General features: G+C 44.0%; 1 protein-coding gene across 2 annotated transcripts in view; it reads left to right on the top strand.

The window, feature by feature from the left end:
* Positions 1–21,960, top strand: part of IQCK (IQ motif containing K) — a 99,435-nt gene that overhangs the window by 31,179 nt on the left and 46,296 nt on the right. For both annotated transcript variants that reach the window (XM_034782776.1, XM_034782775.1), the window contains one exon: positions 16,080–16,164. In XM_034782776.1, coding sequence (XP_034638667.1) covers positions 16,080–16,164 — 85 coding nt within the window. The remainder of the gene's footprint in view (positions 1–16,079; positions 16,165–21,960) is intronic.

The following is a 21,960-nucleotide window of genomic DNA, read 5'->3' as shown; positions in this document are numbered from 1 at the left end:
GTCTGGGCTGCTGCCCAGCTGGTGCTATCCCGCGGCGGCCCCGGAGTGGGGCAGCAGGCCCCAGCCCCCCCCGTCCCGCAGGGGAACGAACGGGGCTGGGCGGCCGATGCCTCCGCCCCGGGGCCGCCGCGGGATAGCACCAGCTGGGCAGCAGCCCAGACGCGACTGGCCAGGGGCTGGGCCCAGCGTACGCGCTGCTGGGTCCCCGCAGCAGGCCCCGGCTCGGGGGGTTCGGAGGCGCCGCAGCCGTGGAGCGCCATGGCCGCTTCCTCCCCCGCGGCAGTGGGAGCTGCAGCAGCGGCTGCTCCCGAGTCCCGCTGCCCGGGGGGACAACAACAGCCGCCGCCTGGCCCCGCGGGCCGCCCCCCTCCTCGCCCTACCACCCAACTGAGTCCTGCCTGCTCGGGACCAGGCCGGAAAGTTACTCACCCGGCCCGCGCTTCCCCTGAGTCTCCCGGGCCTCCCTCCAGCGCTTGCGGAGGGAGGGGGAATGGTGAGCCCGGGGAAGAGGCGGGGATTCGGGGAGGGAGCCAATCGGGGGAGGAGGGGGCGGAGTCGGAGCGGGGAGGGGGGGGATGCGAGCACTTCCGGGCTGTAGGCTCCGGGGCATTTCCTTGTTTGTCCAGTGTCCCGACCGCATGTCGGTCGGGACGCGGGACAAACAAGGAAATATCGGGACGGTCCCGATAAAATCGGGACGTCTGGTCACCCTAGTGTGGAGAGCTCACCTAGCAACTACCCTGCTGACCATGCTGGCTCCATGCTGCCTGGAGTACACAGGAGGTGGTGGATCACCTGGGTCTGTGGGGAGAAGAGGCTGTGCAGGCACAGCTCCAATCCAACCATAGAAACATCATTGTCTATGAGCAGATTGCTCAGGGCATGGGGAAGAAGGGCTACAAGATGGACCGCAGCAGTGCTGCATGAAAGCCAATGTTCTGCCACAAGCATATCAAAAGGCAAGGGAGGCTAACAGTTGCTCTGGTGCAGAGTGCAGACATGCCGCTTTTATAAAGAGCTACATGCCACCCTCTAACCCGCTACCACTGCCAAGAGCCCCGTGGATACCTCATAGAATCCTAGAACTGGAAGGGACCTCGAGAGGTCATCTTGTCGAGTCCCCTGCACTCATGGCAAGACTAAGTATTATCTAGACCAGGGGTGGGCAAACTTTTTGGCCTGAGGGCCACATCAGGGTTTCGAAACTATACGGAGGGCCGGGTAGGGAAGGCTGTGCCTCTTATCCGCCCCCTCCCACTTCCCGCCCCCTGACTGCCCCCCTCAGAACCTCCGACCCATCCAAACCTCCCTGTTCCTTGTCCCCTGACCGCCCCCTCCCGGGACCCACTGCCCCTAACTGCCCCCCAGGACCCCACCCCCATCCAACCCCCCCCCACTCCATGTCCCCTGACTGCCCCAACCCCTATCCACACCCCCGTCCCCTGACAGGCCCCCCGGGACTCCCACGTCTATCCAACCACCCCCTGCTCCCTGTCCCCTGACTGCCCTCCGGGGCCCCCTGCCCCTTATCCAACCCCCCCGCCCCGCTACTCGCCCCCTTACCAAGCCCCTCAGAGCAACAGGACTTGTAGCTGCGCCACCTGGCTGGAGCCAGCCATGCCGTGGCACAGTCTAGAGCACCGGAGCAGGCTGGCGGCTCTTGCAGCCGCGCTGCCCAGCAAGAGCTCGCAGCCCCACTGCCCAGAGAACTGGTAGCACAGCGAGCTGAGGCTGCAGGGGAGGGAGGACAGTAGGGGAGAGGCTGGGAGCTCAAGGGCCAGGCAGGACGGTCCCATGGGCCGGATGTGGCCTGGGGGTCGTAGTTTGCCCACCCCTGATCTAGACCATCCCTGACAGGTGTTTGTCTAACCTGGTTTTAAAAATCTCCAATGATGGAGACTCCACAACCTCCCTAGGCAATTTATTCCAGTGCTTCACCACCCTGACAGTTAGAAAGTTTTTCCTAATGTGCACCCTAAACCGCCCTTGCTGCAATTTAACCCCATTGCGACTTCGGGGGAGTGGAGTCACAGGTTCCCAAGTGAACAGTGAGGAGAAGGTGTTGGATGAGGAAGAGAAGGAGGAGGAGTATGGGGGACAGGCGACTAGGGGATCCAGTGGCGCAGCAAGTCAGGACCTGTTTTTGACGCCAGAACAGTTGAGCCAGTCCCTACAGTTCAGTACTGGCAAGCCTGCTGCAGGGGAAGTAACTTCTGGTAAGTATGCAGTTTGCTTTGATATCGTAGGGACATGTGTTCATTTACTCTTTTTTAATCATGCCAGAAGAGGTAGTGAAATAACCAGTAGAGGTAGAGTTGCTATCTGCTTCTCATTCCCCTGTACTGTAAGACAGAGGGGGCCCTGCAGAACCTGTTTGTGCACCAGGATATCTCATGAATCCCCCATACAGATCTCGAGGAAACTTTCCTGAATGTAGTCTGCAATCCTCTGACAAAAAATTCTGGGGAGGGCTAGCTTATTTCGTCCACCGCGGTAAGACACTTTCCCATGCCATTCAGCAATTACTTCAGCAGGCACCATTTGCAAGCTAGCAGCATATGGACCTGGTCTGCAGCTGGACTCATGCAGCAGCTTTTCCCTTTTAGCCTCCAGTACCCTCATGAGTGAGATACCAGCTAAAATCACCACTGCCTGTGGAAAACGGTGCCAGTGTTCAGTTCAATTGTCCTATCTGCATAGACTCATGCCTGTGAGCTACTCCCTCCCCCCCGTTATTGTCCCAATTCGCCCTCTCCTCCTCCGGGCTGCACCATGAATCCCAAGGAGGAGGAGCCTGGAGGGTCTCTACATCCACAACAGTGGAGCGGCTCAGCCAGATAAGGAGGAGAAGGAAGAGCATGTGGGATGACATGTTCCAAGAGATCCTGCACGCCTCTGGTGCTTTGGATACTGAGCACGTAGCTTGGAGGATCACCCTGGCAGACAGAATGGACAGGGATAGGTTGGAGAGGAGAAAAGCACAGGAAAAGGAGACAGACGTGCAGCAAGAGATGTTAGTACTTCTCAAGAAGCAAACAGACGTGCTGGGGATTCTTGTTGACCTTCTGGTTCAACAGAACCATTCTCGCCTCCTTCTGCAGCCCATAGAGAACCGCATTCTGGCCCCTCCCTACCAGGGCCGTCCCTACCGATATGCAAAGTACACAGCTGCGTAGGGCACCAGGAAATTTGGGGCACCAAATTTCCTGGTGCCCTGTCCAGCTGCATGCTGCTCCAGCCCCAGCCCCACCTCTTCACCATGGCCCCCCACCCTTGGTCCGCCTCAGCCCTGCCCCGACTCCACCCCCTCCCCAAAGCCCCTGCCCTGCTCCGCCCCAGCCCCGCCCCCAATCCCCTGAGGACTGCAGCAGGGCCGGGCCTGCACTCACCGGCGGCGGGAAGTGCAGCGACCTGGCCCCAGCCACGTCACTGGTGAGTGCTGGGGGGTGGTTCCCCCCGCCCTCCAAGCCAGCCCTCCCCTCCCCCGCCCGCAGAGGTTTGCCCCTCTCCGCCACCCCCCATGGGCGGGCTGAGTAGGGCCCCAGAATAGTGAGGGACGGCCCTGCTCCTTACACACACCGTCATGCACATTCCATGTGCCATCTGGAGCTGCTGCACTACCCCTACCATTCCACCCTCCGGAATCACAGTCACACATACACTGGCCTGTGAGAGAGACGGTTGGTGTGTGTGTTTGTGAAATGAAAATGACTGTTCTCTCAAAGGTTCTTTTCTCTGTATTTATAAAGTTGCATTCAGTTATAAATATGACTGTTTGCATGTGTTTGAAATAAAAGTCTATTTGTGGAAACTTAATTAATCTTTATTAGCTCACAACATATGCTGGCTGGGGCTGACATCATTCACAGATAATAGCAATATTTAACAACTCTTCATCCCCAAAATAATTTATTTTTAACAAGACAGTTAGCAAAGCTAACACACCAAAGGTAAAAATTGAAGTGACCTGCATATAAGCATAACACGTCAAAACTCTCCTTAATAATGTGTCCAAACATATGATTAGATACTATTAGTAATATATATGTATATGTAAACTCTAACTGTGTGATTTGGCAATCTAGTTATATATTTTAACTTTATTATTTCCATATAATCACACCATAAGAAGTATAGTTTAATTATGAAAAGAGATAGAAAAAATTCCCATAGAAATACTGCAGTAAACAATAATTTAGAAAAAAGACTTAAACACAATCCCCGTAAAAGATTTTACATGCCATTTATGCTTCCTTTCCTTAATCCCCACCCTCTTTTAATCCACAACCTTAGTTATAACAATATCAAATAGGACTTCGAACATATGTAAGAGACACAATATTAAACTCTCAGGGTCAAATTTTGATGTGTTGTTTTGTTGTTTAAATCTTTAAAATCTTCTTTTTATATATGATAAAGAAACAAAAAAGGAAAAGCACATCCTCTTCTCCCCCGCCTTAGGGGGAAAAAACCCTATGTTGCATTTGTCAAGTATGTGGTCCAGATTCAAAAAGCGATTTACTTTGATGGTTCTTTCAGCAATACATTTCAACGCTCTTCTAAAGCGGAATTTTTCTTATTAAAACACAGAATTCTGAATACTTAAACTTAATCCTCCTTTGAAATTTTTTTTCTTTTTTCTTCTGGTAGCATTTCAATGACTAAGAAGTTTCTTCCACTCCAGCTTGTTTTTAATATGCTCAAAATTTGAAGGTTACCTCTACTAGCTATTCTCCAGTGCCTCCAATTTCTTACTCAAAACTAAATTTTCTTTAACTAAATTCAAAGACACAGTTTTATGAGCTTAGGCGTAGTTTAACTTCTGGCAGGCGGGGGGGCGGGAGCTACAGTCAGGCGAATGAGGGGAGGCAAATGTCATGCCTGTTTGAGGCTTGCAGTTTGTGGGGACAAGCTCCTCCTCCCTGCCCAAACTAGGCCCATGCTTATGAATCTTATTTTTGGTATAATGTGTTTCTAAATGGGACTGTCTAAATTTTGTCAGAACAAGAACCAAAAGCTGTATCCAGTTTCACAAGTTTCAATGAATACATTTTAGCTTTAATTCTAGAGATCTTGCCACAGATGAAGCTTCACAATTGTTACCATCTGTAAGAGGTACAGTAACAGCCAAGGAATCTGTAGGTAAATTCTTTGGGGCAGATACCGTGTCTCCAACTGGATTTTGTAAAGCACCAAGCAAACTGACAAATAAATATTTTATCATTAGGTATTGAGACCATGGTTACTAAAGCAGTTTTAAAAAGTAAAGACATGTCTAGGCTGAGGAACATTCCCTCAGTTAAAACAAGCAAAAAACATTATTTTAGAAATGTAGAAGGTTCCCCTTAACAGATTGCTACAGTTAAAGCCTTGGACGGTGAGGTGTATACACTTTCCATACATATGCAATAAGAGCAATGCAGTTGCCTTTTGCTTACATTTTCTCAGCAATATTTCCAGCTGAACTACCCTGAACCCCAAGCACAAGTAATCACATTATATAAAATTCAGGGGTGATGGGTGCCCATGTCATGTCGTGATCCCACTGGCATTTTGATTTTTAGTAGGGATGCAATTAGGACTATACCTGTTCATCATTTGTTTGTCTGGCTTTCCACTCGCTAAAGCAGATTAGAGAAGTGTGTGGAAAAGAGCAATAGGATAAATCTGTAATGTTGCAGTGCTGTGAAAAATGCTAATATGATGAGATTCTCATGTAATATATTAATTTAGAAATACTACAGCTTCATTCTAGTTTACCTTCAACATTGCCTGAGAATGAAAGGCAATCGCATGCAGTTCTGTGTTTGCGACTAAACCTGTGTAGTTTCCTCTGCCCTCTGCCCAAGGTCAGCTCATGCATGGGTATCTGACTGGGGTTACAAGAGCTATACAGTTTCTTTGTGAATCAACAGTAATATGCAGAACATTGAAACTATCTGCATTTTTGCTTAGGTTCCAACATAGAGATTTGGGGGAAATAAATGATCATAGCCTTTATCATGCTGAAATATTTAGCTAAGATATACTGGTACATAAATGATTGCTAATGCAATGCTAGTTGCTTTATGTAGAACATAGATATCTATCTGTGTTTGTATATACAGATTATTCTTTTTCCCTCCTCCTCCTTTTAATATTCTAATTAGGGAAAGTCTGCTGGTCTCAGCTGCCTTTACAGTTGACTTCATTGTCAGTTCTCAGCTGGCCAATAGGGGTAATTTTGCATGGGTGGCTGACTTCTTTCTTTCCATAATATGCCCAGTTCCCACAGGTTTTGCTTCATGCACACTGCAATATTTCATTGCTCTGTCACTAAATCAGTCACGCTCTGCAACTTTCAGTATACATTTCATTTGCACTACATGTGTCTTTCTTATAGCTTGTGCTTTAATATGTTGGTAGAATAAGCAACACCTTTACTAAGAAAAAGCAAACAAACAACTCAATATGGATCCTATCCTGTATGAGTCCAGCCACACAGTTCTAATTACAGGAATGTAGCAGGGTTAATGTTGCTGTAGGAAGCTTAACTTTTTCATTTCATGATTTTTTTTTCTTTTTTCACTTTAAACTGTGCAACATTAACATTGCATTGACATAGTATTTTTGCATTTAGTTTATATATAAAATATTTACACTGTGATATAAGATTTTGTGACTGAAAATTCTGATTTACACGAGAGATTGTCAAAACTACTGTGGGGAAAATGGAAAAATATTAATGCTATACTTTGGCTTCCTAATAGGTTATATCAAAGATTACTACCATTACTGCTAATCCTTCATGCTTACAGAATATAGGGTCTGATCCAAAGCACATTGAAGTCAATGGAAAGATTCCCATTGACTTCTGTGGGCTTTGAATAAGATTCATGTGCCTTTGAAGAATCTCCTTCCCTCTAAGGCTGAAAACATCCCTGTGAAATAGATAAGTGTTATTAGCCTCATTTTTGTACAAATGAGCAAACTAAGGCATAGAACTATGGGGACTTGAACAATGTCATACAACATGTCTGTTGTTCTAGTAATAGGGCTTAGATCTCCTGACTCCCAGTCTCATGCTGTAACCACAAATTCACCATTAAAATCTCAGAGTTCCACATCAGAAGCAGACACAGAGTGTTGTAAGGGGAAAATCACTATTTCGTAGTTTTCAGACTGAAAACACTGACCTAGGACAAAGGTACATGGCACTATTTGTAATGTAATGACATAGGTAGGCATACAGATAAATATAAAATCAGGGCATTTTAGTTCCCACACACTAGACCTAGAGACACCCATGGGGAACAACAGCTGTAGCAGGAAGGAACTTGCGTGGACCTGATTATGGAATCTGTTTCTAGATCTGTAAGACTCCTTCACCAGAGCATCCAATGGCACCATATGAGTTGAAGGCACACAATGTAAATCAGGGCTATCCAGCCTCCCCATTCTCAGCAAGATTGAAAGGGACCTGTCTAGGGCACCAGGTCTATCCACATTCTCTTTCTCCCCCTCTATGAGGGGAGCAACAGCTGCAGCTGAGAGGAATCTCCATACCCTGACATCATTCACTCAATTCTGAAAGTTGGTCTCTGGATTTTGTTTTTCCCCATTTGCTCTTCGATTACTGTTGGTTGCCGGTCTCCCTTCATTCTAACCCTCTTGTATCCTTGCTACAGTTCAGCTGTCCTGCCTCACTCTCTTGCCCATTGTGCTTCTCTCCCTCCTTCTCTAGATCTCCCGACTTTCTAACATTTAGTCCCACACTCCTCTTCCCTTCTCACCCCTATGGCCACTTTACTTGTACATTATATACCTGTCCTCCACCCAATGTCTGTTTCTTGTCTTGTAAGCTCTTCTGGGTGTAGTACTTTGTCTTCCTATATATCAGTACAATGCCTAGCATATTTTCTTTGCTACCACTGTATAACAATAATAAAGGGGAGAAAATTCTTCCTCAACTTGCCCCCTTTGGGAACAGCCAGACAAGTCTCTCCTATATCATGAATGAAACTACGTGCAGTAAGCATGCTATTTTGGCAAATACATTGGAACTGCAATAACTGCAGGGCTAAACTGTTAAGTTGTCAGACACTGTAGATGTCAAAAAATGCTCTGGAAATCTGGCCTAGATAAATGCCTGTGTTCTACACGTGTATATTTGTACTTCAGTTTATATCTAGAAAACACCTAAATGAGTTAAGACTGAAATTTGCATTTTGATTCTTTCCCCTTAAAGGTTTCCTACTTAAAATGCAAAGGAAGCAGAGAGCTATTTTAAAAAATGAAACACTCTATTCCTTCACTGCCTAGGAGCTTTGCACTTGGCTGTATTCGGATGGATACAAAAGCTCAGGCCAATGAATCCTTGAAAAAAGCAATAGGCAAAAAAAGGGGATTACAATATTTGATCATTTCCATCCTAGTTGTCAGCTATAGGAAGGAAAAAGTGACAGACAGGAGAAGATTTTGTGAAGCTTTACTCCTGACAACTGGCTAAGGGCATGTCTACACTTACTTTCGGAGCGATCAATCCAGCAGGGATTGATTTATCACATCTAGTGAAGACGTGATAAATTGACTGCCTAGTGCTCTCCCGTTGACTCCGGTACTCCACCGGAGCGAGAAGCGTAGGCGGAGTTGACAGGGGAGCATCAGCGGTCGACCTACCGCAGTGAAGACACCGCAGTAAGTAGCTCTAAGGCGCCCTCCCACCCCACGCCCAGTGTAGACCAGGCCTAAGGCTGCTGGTTTGTATCTCCTTCTTCAGAAGGCCAAGCATGGCTGTTCCAACATTCAGAGTCTTTCAGAGGAGAAATACCTTTCATAAAATTGGTTGAGGAGTGGGTCCTTAGCTTTTTATATTGTGAGGTATTTTTCAAATGACTTCTTCTCAATCTGGTGTATTGGTGTTGCTCCAAAAGATAACTAATATTCAATAGTGTTTCTGCAAACTGTTGAATGTATTGTGACCTGTTACAAAGAAACTGTCTTGTAAGGTCTTTGTGCCCATTCCACCAGGTCTGTGGAAGTGCCCAAGGAATATTTCATCAAGTCTCTGTGTAAATCCATCCCTTTAAAACTGTGGAGTCTTCATGTAGTATTGAGTGTATTATGTAGTTAGTGTTTTGTCTGGATTTAAAGGTTAGTCACATAAATCAGTGCTGCAGTCTCTTTTGGATTAAGTGATCCTCGCTCTTCTTTTGGGATAAATAATGCTTAATAAAATCCATTAACAGAGATTTCTGGAGACATTTCATTTAAAAAATACTTTTTAATTTTCCACGCCTCTGCATTTCTGAATTCTGGATAGGAACATTAGCAAAGCACCTACACAGGGAGCTGCTGTTGCAGTATTCCTAGACTGACTGGCAGCAGGAAATACTAGAATGTCATGAGAAATGATTTTTTTTTAAAATATTTCTGAACTTTTGAGTGCTTATGAACTTTTTTAAGCAAAATTGTGTCTGTCCCGGATTTATTTATGTGTCTGTTAACCTTTTGTCCGTTCCTGTGTCTTTTAGAGCATATGCTTTCCAGTGCAAGGACTGTTTCTTTTTATATGTGTTTGTATAGTGCTCAGCCCACAATTTGGGGCTTTATGCACTATTATAATATAAATATTCAAATTTAATAACCATGACAATCAATCTGATGACAATATATGTTGGTCTCCTTTATATAGCTGTGGACACCATGTTAAGACACACAATCCTAATTAAGGTCAAATTGCTTTTTAATGTGGAAATCCCTAAAGCTTCAAGAGTGTAGCTATATGGAGGCAATAAGGCCCTTATCCAGAAATTGAATGTATATTGACATTCCACTGTATCTGCACACAGCGCCATTATTGTCAATGGGAGTCTGCACACAGCTGGAATTTCCTCCTAAGATCTCTTTCCACTCAGCTTCCCAAGAAATCAGTTTGACTCCAGATTTTGTCACTCAGGTATTTTTATTTGGCATTCAGCAAAGTTACACTGAGTTGATCAGACTCAAGTGTAGAGGTGGGTATAGGGTATACCACATGCAAAATCACACTGAAAACCTCTTTCTTCATATACTTTTCCAGATTACCTTGTACTTACTATACATTGCATCACACGTTTTGGGATTGGCTTGGTTCCTTTGTAGGAACCACGTCCTGTACAGCATTCTCTGTCCATGCACTGTCCATCTACGACTTACTCTTTGCCTCATCTTATGTTCCAGCTTATTTTGTCCATTGTAAATGGTCCTCTGGATGTTCTGCCTCTTAGCTTACTGAGCCATTTACCTATTTTAGCACAGACAATCTATTTCCAGCCTTCTGATCCATTTACGTCCCTAATCCTGTCTCCCAAGAAATGAGACCTTACCCATGTCTAATTACTCATGTCTAGCCAGGCCTACGCACATGTGCTTCAGTTTACCTGCATACAATCAGTGTAAGACTGGGGCCTAAATTTGGAGATTCTCAGTTGCTGTTAAGTAATACATTGGATTTGAGTGCAAAGAGCAATTAACAAATGTTGAATTATACATGGTGAAAATTCTGCATGATAATAAAAGCAAATAAAAGAGGAGAGAAAAATAAAATGATTGTTAGATTGTAAACAGCTCAAAGAAGGGACCAGGTCTGATGTTGATACAGCAGAATGGGGTCTTAAACCTGATTGGAACCTCTGCGCATTACAGTAATACAAATATTGGGTACCTCCAGTATATGTCAATGTGCTTACCAACCACCACACACATCCCACTATGCTAACATGGATGCTCTTCCCCCCGCCCCCTTTTTAAGAACAGGATTGACATGAAAGCCAACTTGCGGGGAGGGATAGCTCAGTGGTTTGAGCATTGGCCTGCTAAACCCAGGGTTGTGAGTTCAATCCTTGAGGGGGCCACTTAGGGATCTGGGGCAAAATCAGTACTTGGTCCTGCTAGTGAAGGCAGGGGGCTGGACTTGATGACCTTTCGAGGTCCCTTCCAGTTCTAGGAGATGGGATATCTCCATTAATTTATTTATTTAACTTCTGAGTTAAATCCCAGATATTAAACGGGGGGCTTCGATAAGAACCCTTTGCGATATTTCATACACTTTTCTAACACAAGTGTGCAGTATTTCTTCTGGATACTGAATTACATCTGCATAATGTTATGAAAATAGATATCTCATTATCAGGATCCTTACAAGCCTGATTCCTCAGAAAGCAAAGCACATCCTTCCTGACATTAAAGATTCTTCTGGTCAATGCCTGCTTAATCTGGTAAAATTTGAAAAACAATTAGTAAAATTTGGTAAAGTGTGAAAAACAGTGATAATCACTAACACATTATTCAGAAAGATTATTCTATTGAAGCCATTTTGAATGCAAAACATATTCTACATAGTGTATTACAAATTGGCTTTTAAGATTCTACATGATTTGAGGCTCTTTTATTTTGAAATAAACAGAATACATTTACCGTATATTTGGTTGTCATTTCAAATCTTCTCAGACTGTTACAGCTGTCTTCTGCCACAAATGACATATTCCCTCTTCCCCGGTTCACTGTTGATGGGTGGCTGCCTCTGCTCATATTCTATTTTTATTTGACCTGAAGCCAATTGCATATATTCCAGTGGACAGAAATGGACCTCGCATGACTTTCATCCCTGTTCCTTCAAGCTGGTCTGCTGAAATGATTGATATTTCCCAATGACTACCACACTGAAGATTAAGTCCTTTCCATTTTGCTTGATTTACACTGGCTTTCTCAGATTTGGTCTTGGATCGCAAACCAGACAGATCCCCATTATTTAATAACTAAAGCAGTGGAGTGGCTAGAGGTACTGTTGCAAGACTACATCCTGCTTTTTGGAGATGCCATTCTGATGCAAAGGAGTCTAATGGTTCATTACCAGTGAAAGCCCATTGTTTTCCTGGTATACCTGCTGTATTTTAAAATGTATAGGTTGGTGGCCTCATTTGCACTGTTTAAAAGAATAGAAACCTTTTCAGCTTTTCAAAAAGATAAATCCTAGAACAACAGGCAGGAGTCCATCAGCAAAAACAGCACAGTCTACATTCATAGATGAACTCATTACAAAGGAGAGAGAGACAAGGTGGGTGAGGTAATATCTTTTATGGGCTCAATTTCTGTTGGTGAGAGAGGCAAGCTTTCCAGCTTACACAGAGCTCTTCTTCAGGTCTGGGAAATGTATTCAGTGTTACAGCTGAATACAGGGTGGAACAGATTGTTTAGCATAAGTAATTAACACACATTTCAAAGGACCATTCAAGGTAAAGTGGCCTATTAACACCTCTGCAGTCATGGGGGCAGGAGGGGCAGGAAAGCTGGGGGGGTGGGTCTTATGGATTATACATTGTTGTAATGAGCCTTACACCAAGTGTCACTATTCAGTCCATGATTTTTAGTGTCCAGCAAAGTTATGAATTTAAGCTCCCAGGCTCATCTTTTGAAGGTGTTGTGCAGGTTTCCTTTGAGGATGAAGACTGAGAAGTCAAATTGTTTACCAACAGGTGATATGGTGTTTCTGTCTTCTATCATTTTGCTGTATGAGTTAATCTGAGTGTGTAATGATTGTCTGGTTTCACCCACATAGTTTTTATTGGGGCAGTTAGTGCACTGGATGAGGTACATGACATGTCGTGATAGGCATGTGTAGGACCCAGGGATCTTGAAAGGTGTGTTGTGAGCGGTGTTGATCATGGTAGAAGTGGAGGTTTGTGTGCAGGTTTTGCATCTGTTGTTCTGGCAGGATCTTCCGTAAGAGTACTATGGCCAGATATGATGGGTTTGCCTGGGTTCCCTTGTTTGTGTATTTTGGGAAGTGTAGAAGCTCCCTGGGGTGGCTTCATGGGGAATGAGATTGTAGAGTTTCTCTTGCAGTTGTTTTGGGAAGGATTTGATGATATCCTTAAATTCCTAAGTAAATTGTGGTGTGGTGTCTTCTTTGAGTTCTTTGTAATAGATGGTGTGGGAGAGTTGTTGGTTGGCTTCATTATCATAGTCATCATGGTTGAGGACTATGATGGCATCTCTTTTGTCTACTGATTTCATTCCGATCTGGTGGTTGGATTTTAGGGACTGTTTAGCTGTCCTCTCAGCAGTGAAGAGATTGTGGAGGATCTGATGTTTGTTAAGGATTTCACGGTCAATTTTTTTCCAGAAAGTAATCAATGTAATGATCAGAGCATGGTTTCATCTGCTGTGGAGTGTCCATTCAGATGGTTCTTTTTTCTTCTGACTGTTGGTGAGGACTTTGTAATTGTGGACAGTGTCGTCAACTCAAAAGCTTGTCTCTCTCACCAACAGAAGTTGGTCCAGTAAAAGATATTACTTCACCCACCTGGGACCCCTAATGTCCTGGGACCAACACAGCTACAACAACACTGAATACAACTTATTACAAATAGCATTTTGCTCAGGCATCTTGGTTGTCCAGCCTTATGATTTCTCTCAAGCAATAGGCATGCTAATGTCCATAGAATTATTACCATATGGTTTAATGGAAATAGCACTTTCTGCTATTGTCTGCATTTCTGATTTCCCAGACACAGATTGAGATTTTTTTCATATAAAATAAATAAAGGCAAAAATCTCAATTGACAGGATGTTGAGCATAATTTGTTCCTGTGTACACTGACTGCAGAGTCAAAGTCAGCTTTGTATTAGTTGATAATTAAGGTCATGCATGGGCGGCGCATGTCGTAGGCTGGGGAAGGCTATGCCAGGCTATGCTGGGCGCTGCCACCTGCCTGCCCAGTGCCCTGGGGCTGGGGGACGCATGCTGCCCACCTAGCGCTCCAGGGTTGGGTGCGCTCGGGCTTCAGCAGGGGAAGGAGGATGTGAGGGACAGGGCCTCAGGCAGAAGGGGCAGGCCAGGCTGGGGGCTCGTTTCCCTGAACCCATAGTTCACCCACCACCCGTGAGGCCATGTTCTAACTCGATATACTTCTCCAGTGAAGACAAGCCCTAAAACAAAGGTCTCAAAAGGCAAAGAAAACTTACTAGGGCAGAGACAAATATAAATGAAACTAAGCAAAGAAAAATGTTGCTGAATATATGGGAAAACCTCCTAATATGAGATCTATTATGCTGTAGAATAGTCTTCCAAAGAAAATGGTGGAATGACCAGTCTTTTGGTCAATTAAAGTTGGACTAGACAAAGCATTTGGGGACAGACTGTAAGGAACAAATCTGCACTGGAAAGAGTCTAGGGTTACCATACGTCTGGATTTTCCCAGACATGTCCGGCTTTTTGGGCCTCAAATCCCCAGGAGGAAATCCCCAAAAGCCGGACATGTAGGGAAAATAGGGAGGGAGGGGTCGTGGGGCTTGGGTCCGGGCCGGAGCCGCTGGGGCTGGCAGTGCTCGGCCGGGGTCCGGAGCCGCTGGGGCTGGCGGTGCTTGGCCAGGGGCCGGAGCCGCTGGGGCCAGCGGTGCTCGGCCGGGGGCTGGGGCCAGAGTCTCTGGGGCCGGTGGTGCTCGGCCAGGGCTGCTGGGGCCAGCGGGCCGGAGCCGCTCGGCCGGAACCAGGGCCGGCGCCCCAGGGCCCGAGCCAAGCCGGGCGGGAGACACCGGGGTCAGAACCTCTTGGCCTGGGCCGGCTGGCCGCCGGAGGGAGCCGCTCGGCTGGGGGGGCCGGACTGGGCCGCACCTCGCCCCAGCCCCAACCCCAACCCATCTTACCTGCTGCCTCCCTGTTTCAGGCTTCCTGCGAACATTTGATTCGCGGGAAGCAGGGGAGGGGGAGGAGCAGGGGGGCGGAGCGTTCAGGGCAGGGAGCAGAATTGGGGCGGGGACTTTGGGGAAGGGACAGGGCAGGGGCGGAGTTGGGGGGGGGCGGGGCCCCATGGAGTGTCCTCCTTTTTTTAAATTAAAATATGGTAACCCTAGACTGTTGCCTTATCAGTTGCTTCCATCTCTTATTTCTGTGAAAAAGAAACAATGGGATTCTGTTCTAAGGACTGATTTGGGCAAACACTTGTTTATGTCCAAGTGATCACCCGCATCATCCAGATTCATAAAACTTTGAACTTCCCAAATCAAACTTGTGCACAGAAGCTGAATCTGTGACTATTTTAAGGACAGAGCAAGTTCTAATAGGTATTCCAGTGTCATGGGAAGTCAGCTGTTTATAATGGGCACTCTCATGAGTTGTAACATTTATCTGCAGCCCAGTGGCTTTAAAAAAAAAAAAAAAAAAAAATGGGGTGTGAGACATTTTCTTACCTTTGAAAAAATCAAAGAAAACCAAAGAAATTAGTTTGTCTGATCCTTTCAACTGGCTGCTTGTTGATCACTATAAATGAGAGCTAAACACATCAACAAGCATGTTGAAAAGGCTTTTGTAACGCTGATTTGATACACTGATCTGAATGGTCACTAAAACCCAATTACACCGTAAAGTGATTCTGATTAGTATTGGTAGCAGAATTTACTGTAAGTGCTTTCAAATCACCATCAATTTATGCTAAAAATTAATTATTGAGTTCTTTTCCTTTGTATTAATCTGGCCCCTTACAATGCAAAGTTTGTCTGACTATTTCAAAGGTAAAATTGCCACATTTATTTGACGACCCTGTTAAGACACGTCTGTGCAACTTCTTGTACATGGTTATGGTAACAGTAATCCTTTCAGAACAAAACAATTCCATCGAAACAGAACATATAATGTAATTCAAATGGTTTTATGGAATAAAATGTATTTGAGTGGCATATCTGCACTGCATATAAAGATCCTGTGTGAGTCGTACACTCCATTTCTACAGCCATGCCCTTCGGTGTTTATAAATGGTAAAAAATAACCGAATAAAAAAAAATGCAGGAATGAAAAACACTTGAAGGATAATTCAAAACAATCCTGTCCTTGATATATTATTTACATTATGGTGTTTGCAGAGAAGAAACAATTTGTATAATACTGTATCTGTATTAGTGTTTTAAAAGGGCACATTATTTAAGTAATACTTTTTTATTTTGGAGTATTAAGAAATTGTATCTTAGGGATATAGAACAACCTTTCTCTTTTGTGGGTGATGTATTGTAAAGGAAGAAGAAAAATTTTTAAAGGCTGAACAATTTTATTTTTTTTCTTTTAGCCCTAGACCACCAATTCCTCTGTCTCTCCTATTATCAGAAGAAGAAGCATGCAAAATAATTCAATCATTCTGGAGAGGTTATCGGGTAAGAGTCAGCTATAATTATTTTGCATGATGCTGAATCTATGTGACTGTGAAGGCCCTGGAGAAAACCCTTACATAAATTTTAAGTAGCAGAGACTATAAATAACTTTTAAGACCACTATGGTTCACTGGCGTTGGATATGCTTGTATGTAAGTTGTCTAGTGGCTCAGATCTTTTCACAGGAGTTATGGCAATGCACTCTGCTTTGTTTTCTTCACAAAGACGTTTACTAGGGCTGTCAAGTGATTAAAAAAATTAATCGTGATTAATTGCACGATTAATTGCACTGTTAAACAATAATAGAAAACCATTTCTTTAAATATTTTTGGATGTTTTCCACATTTTCAAATATTTTTATTTCAATTACAACACAGAATACGAAGTGGACAGGGCTCACTTTATATTTATTTTTATTACAAATATTTGCATTGTAAAAAACAAAAGAAATACACCTCTACTCGATATAACATGGCCCGATATAACACGAATTTGGATATAACGCAGTAAAGCAGCGCTCCGGGGGTGGGGTGGGCTGTGCACTCCGGGGGATCAAAGCAAGTTCAATATAACGCCATTTCACCTATAACGCGGTAAGATTTTTTGGCCCCCGAGGACAGCGTTATATCGAGGTAGAGGTGTAGTATTTTTCAATTCACCTAATACAAATACTGTAGTGCAATCTCTTTATCATGAAAATTGAACTTACAAATGTAGAATTATGTAAAAAAACCTACCTTCAAAAATAAAACAATGTAAAACTTTAGAGCCTAGAAAGTCCACTCAGTCCTACTTCTTGTACAGCCAGTTGCTCAGACAAACAAGTTTGTTTACATTTGCAGGAGATAATGCTGCCCACTTCTTGTTTACAATGTCACCTGAAAGTGAGAATGGGGGCGTTGCAAAATATTTACGTCCCAGATAAAGATTCGTATGTCCCTTCATGCTTCAAGCAACATTCCAGAGGACGTGCGTCCATGCTAGATAACAATCCAAAGCAGTGCGGACTGACACATGTTCAGATGCCACCAGCAGAAGGTTGATTTTCCTTTTTGGTGGTTTGGGTTCTGTGGTTTCTGCATCAGAGTGTTGCACTTTTAAGACTTCTGAAAGCATGCTCCACACTTCGTCCCTCTCAGATTTTGGAAGGCACTTCAGATTCTTAAACCTTGGGTCGAGTGCTGTAGCTATCTTTAGAAATTTCACATTGGTACCTTCTTTGCATTTTGTCAAATCTGCAGTGTTCTTAAAATGAACAACATGTGCTGGGTCATCATCTGAGACTGCTATAACATGAAATATATGGCAGAATGTGAGTAAAACAGCAGGAAACATACAATTCTTCCCCAAGGAGTTCAGTCATAAATGTAATGAATGCATTATTTTTTGAATGGGCATCGTCAGCATGGAAGCATGTCCTCTGGAATAGTGGCCAAAGCATGAAGAGGCATACGAATGTTTAGAATATCTGGCATATAAATACCTTGCAATGCTAGCTACAAAAGTGGCACGTGAATGCCTGCTCTCACTTTCAGGTGACGTAAATAAAAAGTGGACAACATTATCTCCCGTAAAGGTAAACAAACATTTCTTTTAGTGATTGAACAAGAAGTAGGACAGAGTGGATTTGTAGGCTCTAAAGTTTAACATTGTTTTGTTTTTTAAGGCAGTTATGTAACAAAAAAAATCTACATTTGTAAATTGCAGTTTCACGATAGAGAGTATACTACAGTACTTGTATGAGTTGAATTGAAAAATACTATTTCTTTTGTTTATCATTTTTACAGTGCAAATATTTGTAATAAGAAATAATAGTATAAAGTGAGTACTCTACACTTTGTATTCTGTGTTGTAATTGAAATCAATATATTTGAAAATGTGGAAACATATCCAAAAATATTTAATAGATCTCAATTGGTATTCTACTGTTTAACAGTGCGATTAAAACTGCGATTAATTTTTTTAATTGTGATTAATTTTTTTGAGTTAATCGCGTGAGTTAACTGCGATTAATCGACAGCCCTAAAGTTTACAGAAAATTTTATTTTAGAAATATAGTCTTCCCTTGGGAGCCCTCCAAGTTTTATTTCAGCCTTTAACTAGTAGGTGTGGGATAAAATTTCCAAATTGTATGTGTGGGTGTGGAGGTGGACATGAGAAAGATTGATGGGGAAAGTAAAGAAAAAAAAGTGTAGTATAGAGAGCGGGAGAGAGAAATGAGACATAGAAGGAGACAGAATATATTTAGGAAAGGTAGAGGGCACAATGTAAGGAGAGAGAGAGCAGGAAAAAGTGGAAACAGACATTGAAGACAACTTAGGAAAAGATATACCATGATCTCTTACAGGAAATAAACATAGAGCAAATCCAAGAAGGGCAAAAGAAAGTAAAACCATTAAGGGGTGTAGTAAGTAGTACTGGGTAAATTTCTTATTTGACAGTTTTCAACAGAATTTGCTCTAGAGTTGGCTTACATACGATTTGTTGAATAATAGAAGATGAATATTTTTCTATTATTCACCAGGTCTACTAGTAAATTTATATATATAAAATTTATTAAATAGAAAGTTGATTGACAATGTTAAAGTTAAATACACCAAATAGAGAATAGTACACAACTGGTTACTTCCTTTAAATTGAAGGGAGCATAGGTTTGGGAGGAGGGGCATGACCTGTGAGGAGTGGTGGTACACTACCCTGGCTAATTATACTCTTAATAAACATACCAATTTTTCAAAGCCATTACTCTTAAAGTGCTTTAGAAAGAAGGTTAAATAACATGATCTCCATTTCATGATGAAAAAAATGAGGCACAGAGAATATATATGCAGAATATTTAATTGTGTTTATAGGCAGGACTGGTAGCATGCCCAATACTTCCCATTTTAAGAATCTGTTTTTCAGTGTCTACTGACTTCGCTAAACTTTTACCATTTGGGCTGAAATCTTCCGAACAGTTCAGCCATTTCCAAGATGGAGGCTAGGGAAACATACATTGTTTTGCCAGTGTTAAAAAATTCTGGCAACCTTTTCTTTGAAAAACTCTAGCATGCCCATATTTTGGAGCAGCATTTGAAATTTGGCAGAGTGGAGGCCTTTGTATCAAAAATGTGCTGTTTGCTGTCCTCATAAAAATCTGCCCAAATATTGCCAAGTCAAATTTTGTCTTTGAAAAATCATAATTTGCACATAATCAATAGAGACTCTATAGATTTTAGCATCTAATGTCCCTGAAGATTCCGTCTGCACAGGGCATGCACCAGCCCAGACTGAGCAGCACCTGGAATTGCATCTCTGCAGGCTGTATCAGGTCTGGGTCCAGGCACCTGTGCTCTGAATGATCCCTGTGCTAGGCTCAGGTAGTATGAAGGAGGAAGCTGCCTGATTCAAAAGCAGAGGGGACAAGAGCTAGACCTACAGTGGGGCCTGGGAGTGAGTGGACTGGGGCAAGGAGCCTGGAGTGAAGGGAGAGATGGACACTGGGACCGGGAGTTGGGGTAGGTGAGACTGAGACTGGCTAGTCAAGGAGATTGGGACTGGGAGTCAGTTGGCCTGGGGAACATGCTGGGGAGTGGGGTGGCTGTAGGCCATGATGCAGGAGAAAGAGATGGATCAGATGAGGAGCCAGGAGGGGGTGGCAGAAACTTAGACTAGCTGGGCAAGGAGCTTGGAGAGAAGGATTTCGAGGCCTGGGAAAGAACTGTGAATGTCTGGGCAATGAAGCTGGGCTTGGATGTCGGGAGAGAGTGGGATGCGGATGGGGAGTCCAGAGGGGTCAGACTAGGACTTGCTGGACATGGAAACTGGAGTGAGAAGCCTGAGGCGTGGAAACTGGGACTCGCTGGGCGAGGAGACTGGAACTGGGATAAGGATCCAGAGGTGAGAAAAAGACAGGAGCCGGACAGATACACGTTGGAAGGAATGGGGCAGACTAGGCCATGCTTAAGGGGGAATAGGCAGAAGAGTCCGTACCTACTAGAGCACTCTCCTCTCCAGAGCCTGGAATGGAGCCCAAGCTTTCTGAGTCTCACCATTTGTCTATTATCAACAAGTATTTGTGAAATAGACAGGCAAAATGTCCCATCCCCCTCTATTGCTGGTCTCTACTGAGGATGACAATCTGCTATCACTAACTCCATTAGCCCAAGTAGCAGAGGTCAGTATGAATGATCTAAAGCAGGGGTCGGCAACCTTTCAGAAGTGGTGTGCCGAGTCTTCATTTATTCACTCTAATGTAAGGTTTTGCTTGCCAGTAATACATTTAAACGTTTTTAGAAGGTCTCTTTCTATAAGTCTATAATATATAACTAAACTATTGTTGTATGTAAAGTAAATAAGGTTTGTAAAATGTTTAAGAAGCTTCATTTAAAATTAAATTAAAATGCAGAGCCCCCCGGACCGGTGGCCAGGACCCAGGCAGTGAGAGTGCCACTGAAAATCAGCTTGTGTGCGGCCTTCGGCACGTGTGCCATAGGTTGCCTACCCCTGATCTAAAGGCTCCAACCTTGCTAATGACCCATGTGGATGTCAGTATAATGCCTCATGATGGAATTTCTGTTCTTTCAATTTTTTTTTTTCAAAACCTATGAAATCACACACAAAAAACTATGTTAAAAGGTTATCATTAAGGTTGTAAAATCAAGCACTCAAAAGTTAGGAAATGCCAGAATTAATGTTGTCTGTGCAACCTTAGTTCAACCGTTTTGTACATATGCATTACGTTACAATCTTTAATTACATACTGTTTTTTCCACATGACCTCTGCCTCATTCATTGCTAAAACACATTACAACTCCCACTGACTTCAATGATGGCAGTCAAAACTCCCATTGACTTTAGTGGGGCTAGTTCTGATGCTCTTTCAGTAGCTCAACAATTTCCTCAGGACTAACCACTAATGTTGGTTCATAGATCAGCAAAAGAGGCCTTGTACTCGTGGTACGATCTGTGGCCTCTCCCACTTGCCTGCTATACTAGCCCCAAAGTGAAGCACCTCAGCCAGGCAGGGTAGGGAAGAGACCTCTAATGACTTTGGAATCCAGATGTCCTGTTGTACCATTTGTAGCTTCATCAATACATCACAGGCCCACTTTGATCAAAAGAATTAACAGCAATGTTAGCAAATGTGTAAATTAATCTGTAGCATTTTCCAAATATTTTGGCTAGTGCTTCATAGGTCGCTCCAGTTTACATCCAGCATTCCTCCTGACAGCTATTCCCTGTGATAATGTACTTTCACAAAGTGATACTGAAGTTTCTTTATTTAAATTTTAAAAATAAAACAAGGGATGAGGAAGCAGTATAACCATGACATAACACATTATTTTATTCATCATGAATGAGGTTTCTTTTTGGAAGGTGTGAATAACCTCTAGACTAGTGGTCCGAACGCGGTGCCCGCAGGTGCTAGGGTTACCATACGTCCTCTTTTTCCCGGACATGTCCGGCTTTTCGGCACTCAAACCCCCGTCTTGGGGGAATTGCCAAAAAGCCGAACATGTCCGGGAAAATGGCAGCTCTGCTCCTCCCCTGATTCTTCAGCTCTGTTTAAGAGCCGAGCTGCCCGAGCGCTATGGGCTTCAGGCAGCCCCCTTGCCTCCGGACCCCAGCCGCCAGGCGGGCACTTCCCCTCCCGGGCTCCGGCGGCGCAGGGTCCGGAGGCATGGGGGCTGCCCAAAGCCGGTAGCGCTCGGTCAGCCCGGCTCTTAAACAGAGCCGAAGAGTCAGGGGAGGAGCAGAGCCTCCAGCCGCGGCAGCTCTGCTCCTCCCCAACTCTTAGGCTCTGTTTAAGAGCCGAGC

This window comes from Trachemys scripta, chromosome 10, assembly GCF_013100865.1.
Source record: "Trachemys scripta elegans isolate TJP31775 chromosome 10, CAS_Tse_1.0, whole genome shotgun sequence".
Lineage (NCBI taxonomy): Eukaryota > Metazoa > Chordata > Testudines > Emydidae > Trachemys > Trachemys scripta.
This window is presented reverse-complemented; position numbering and strand designations above follow the sequence as displayed.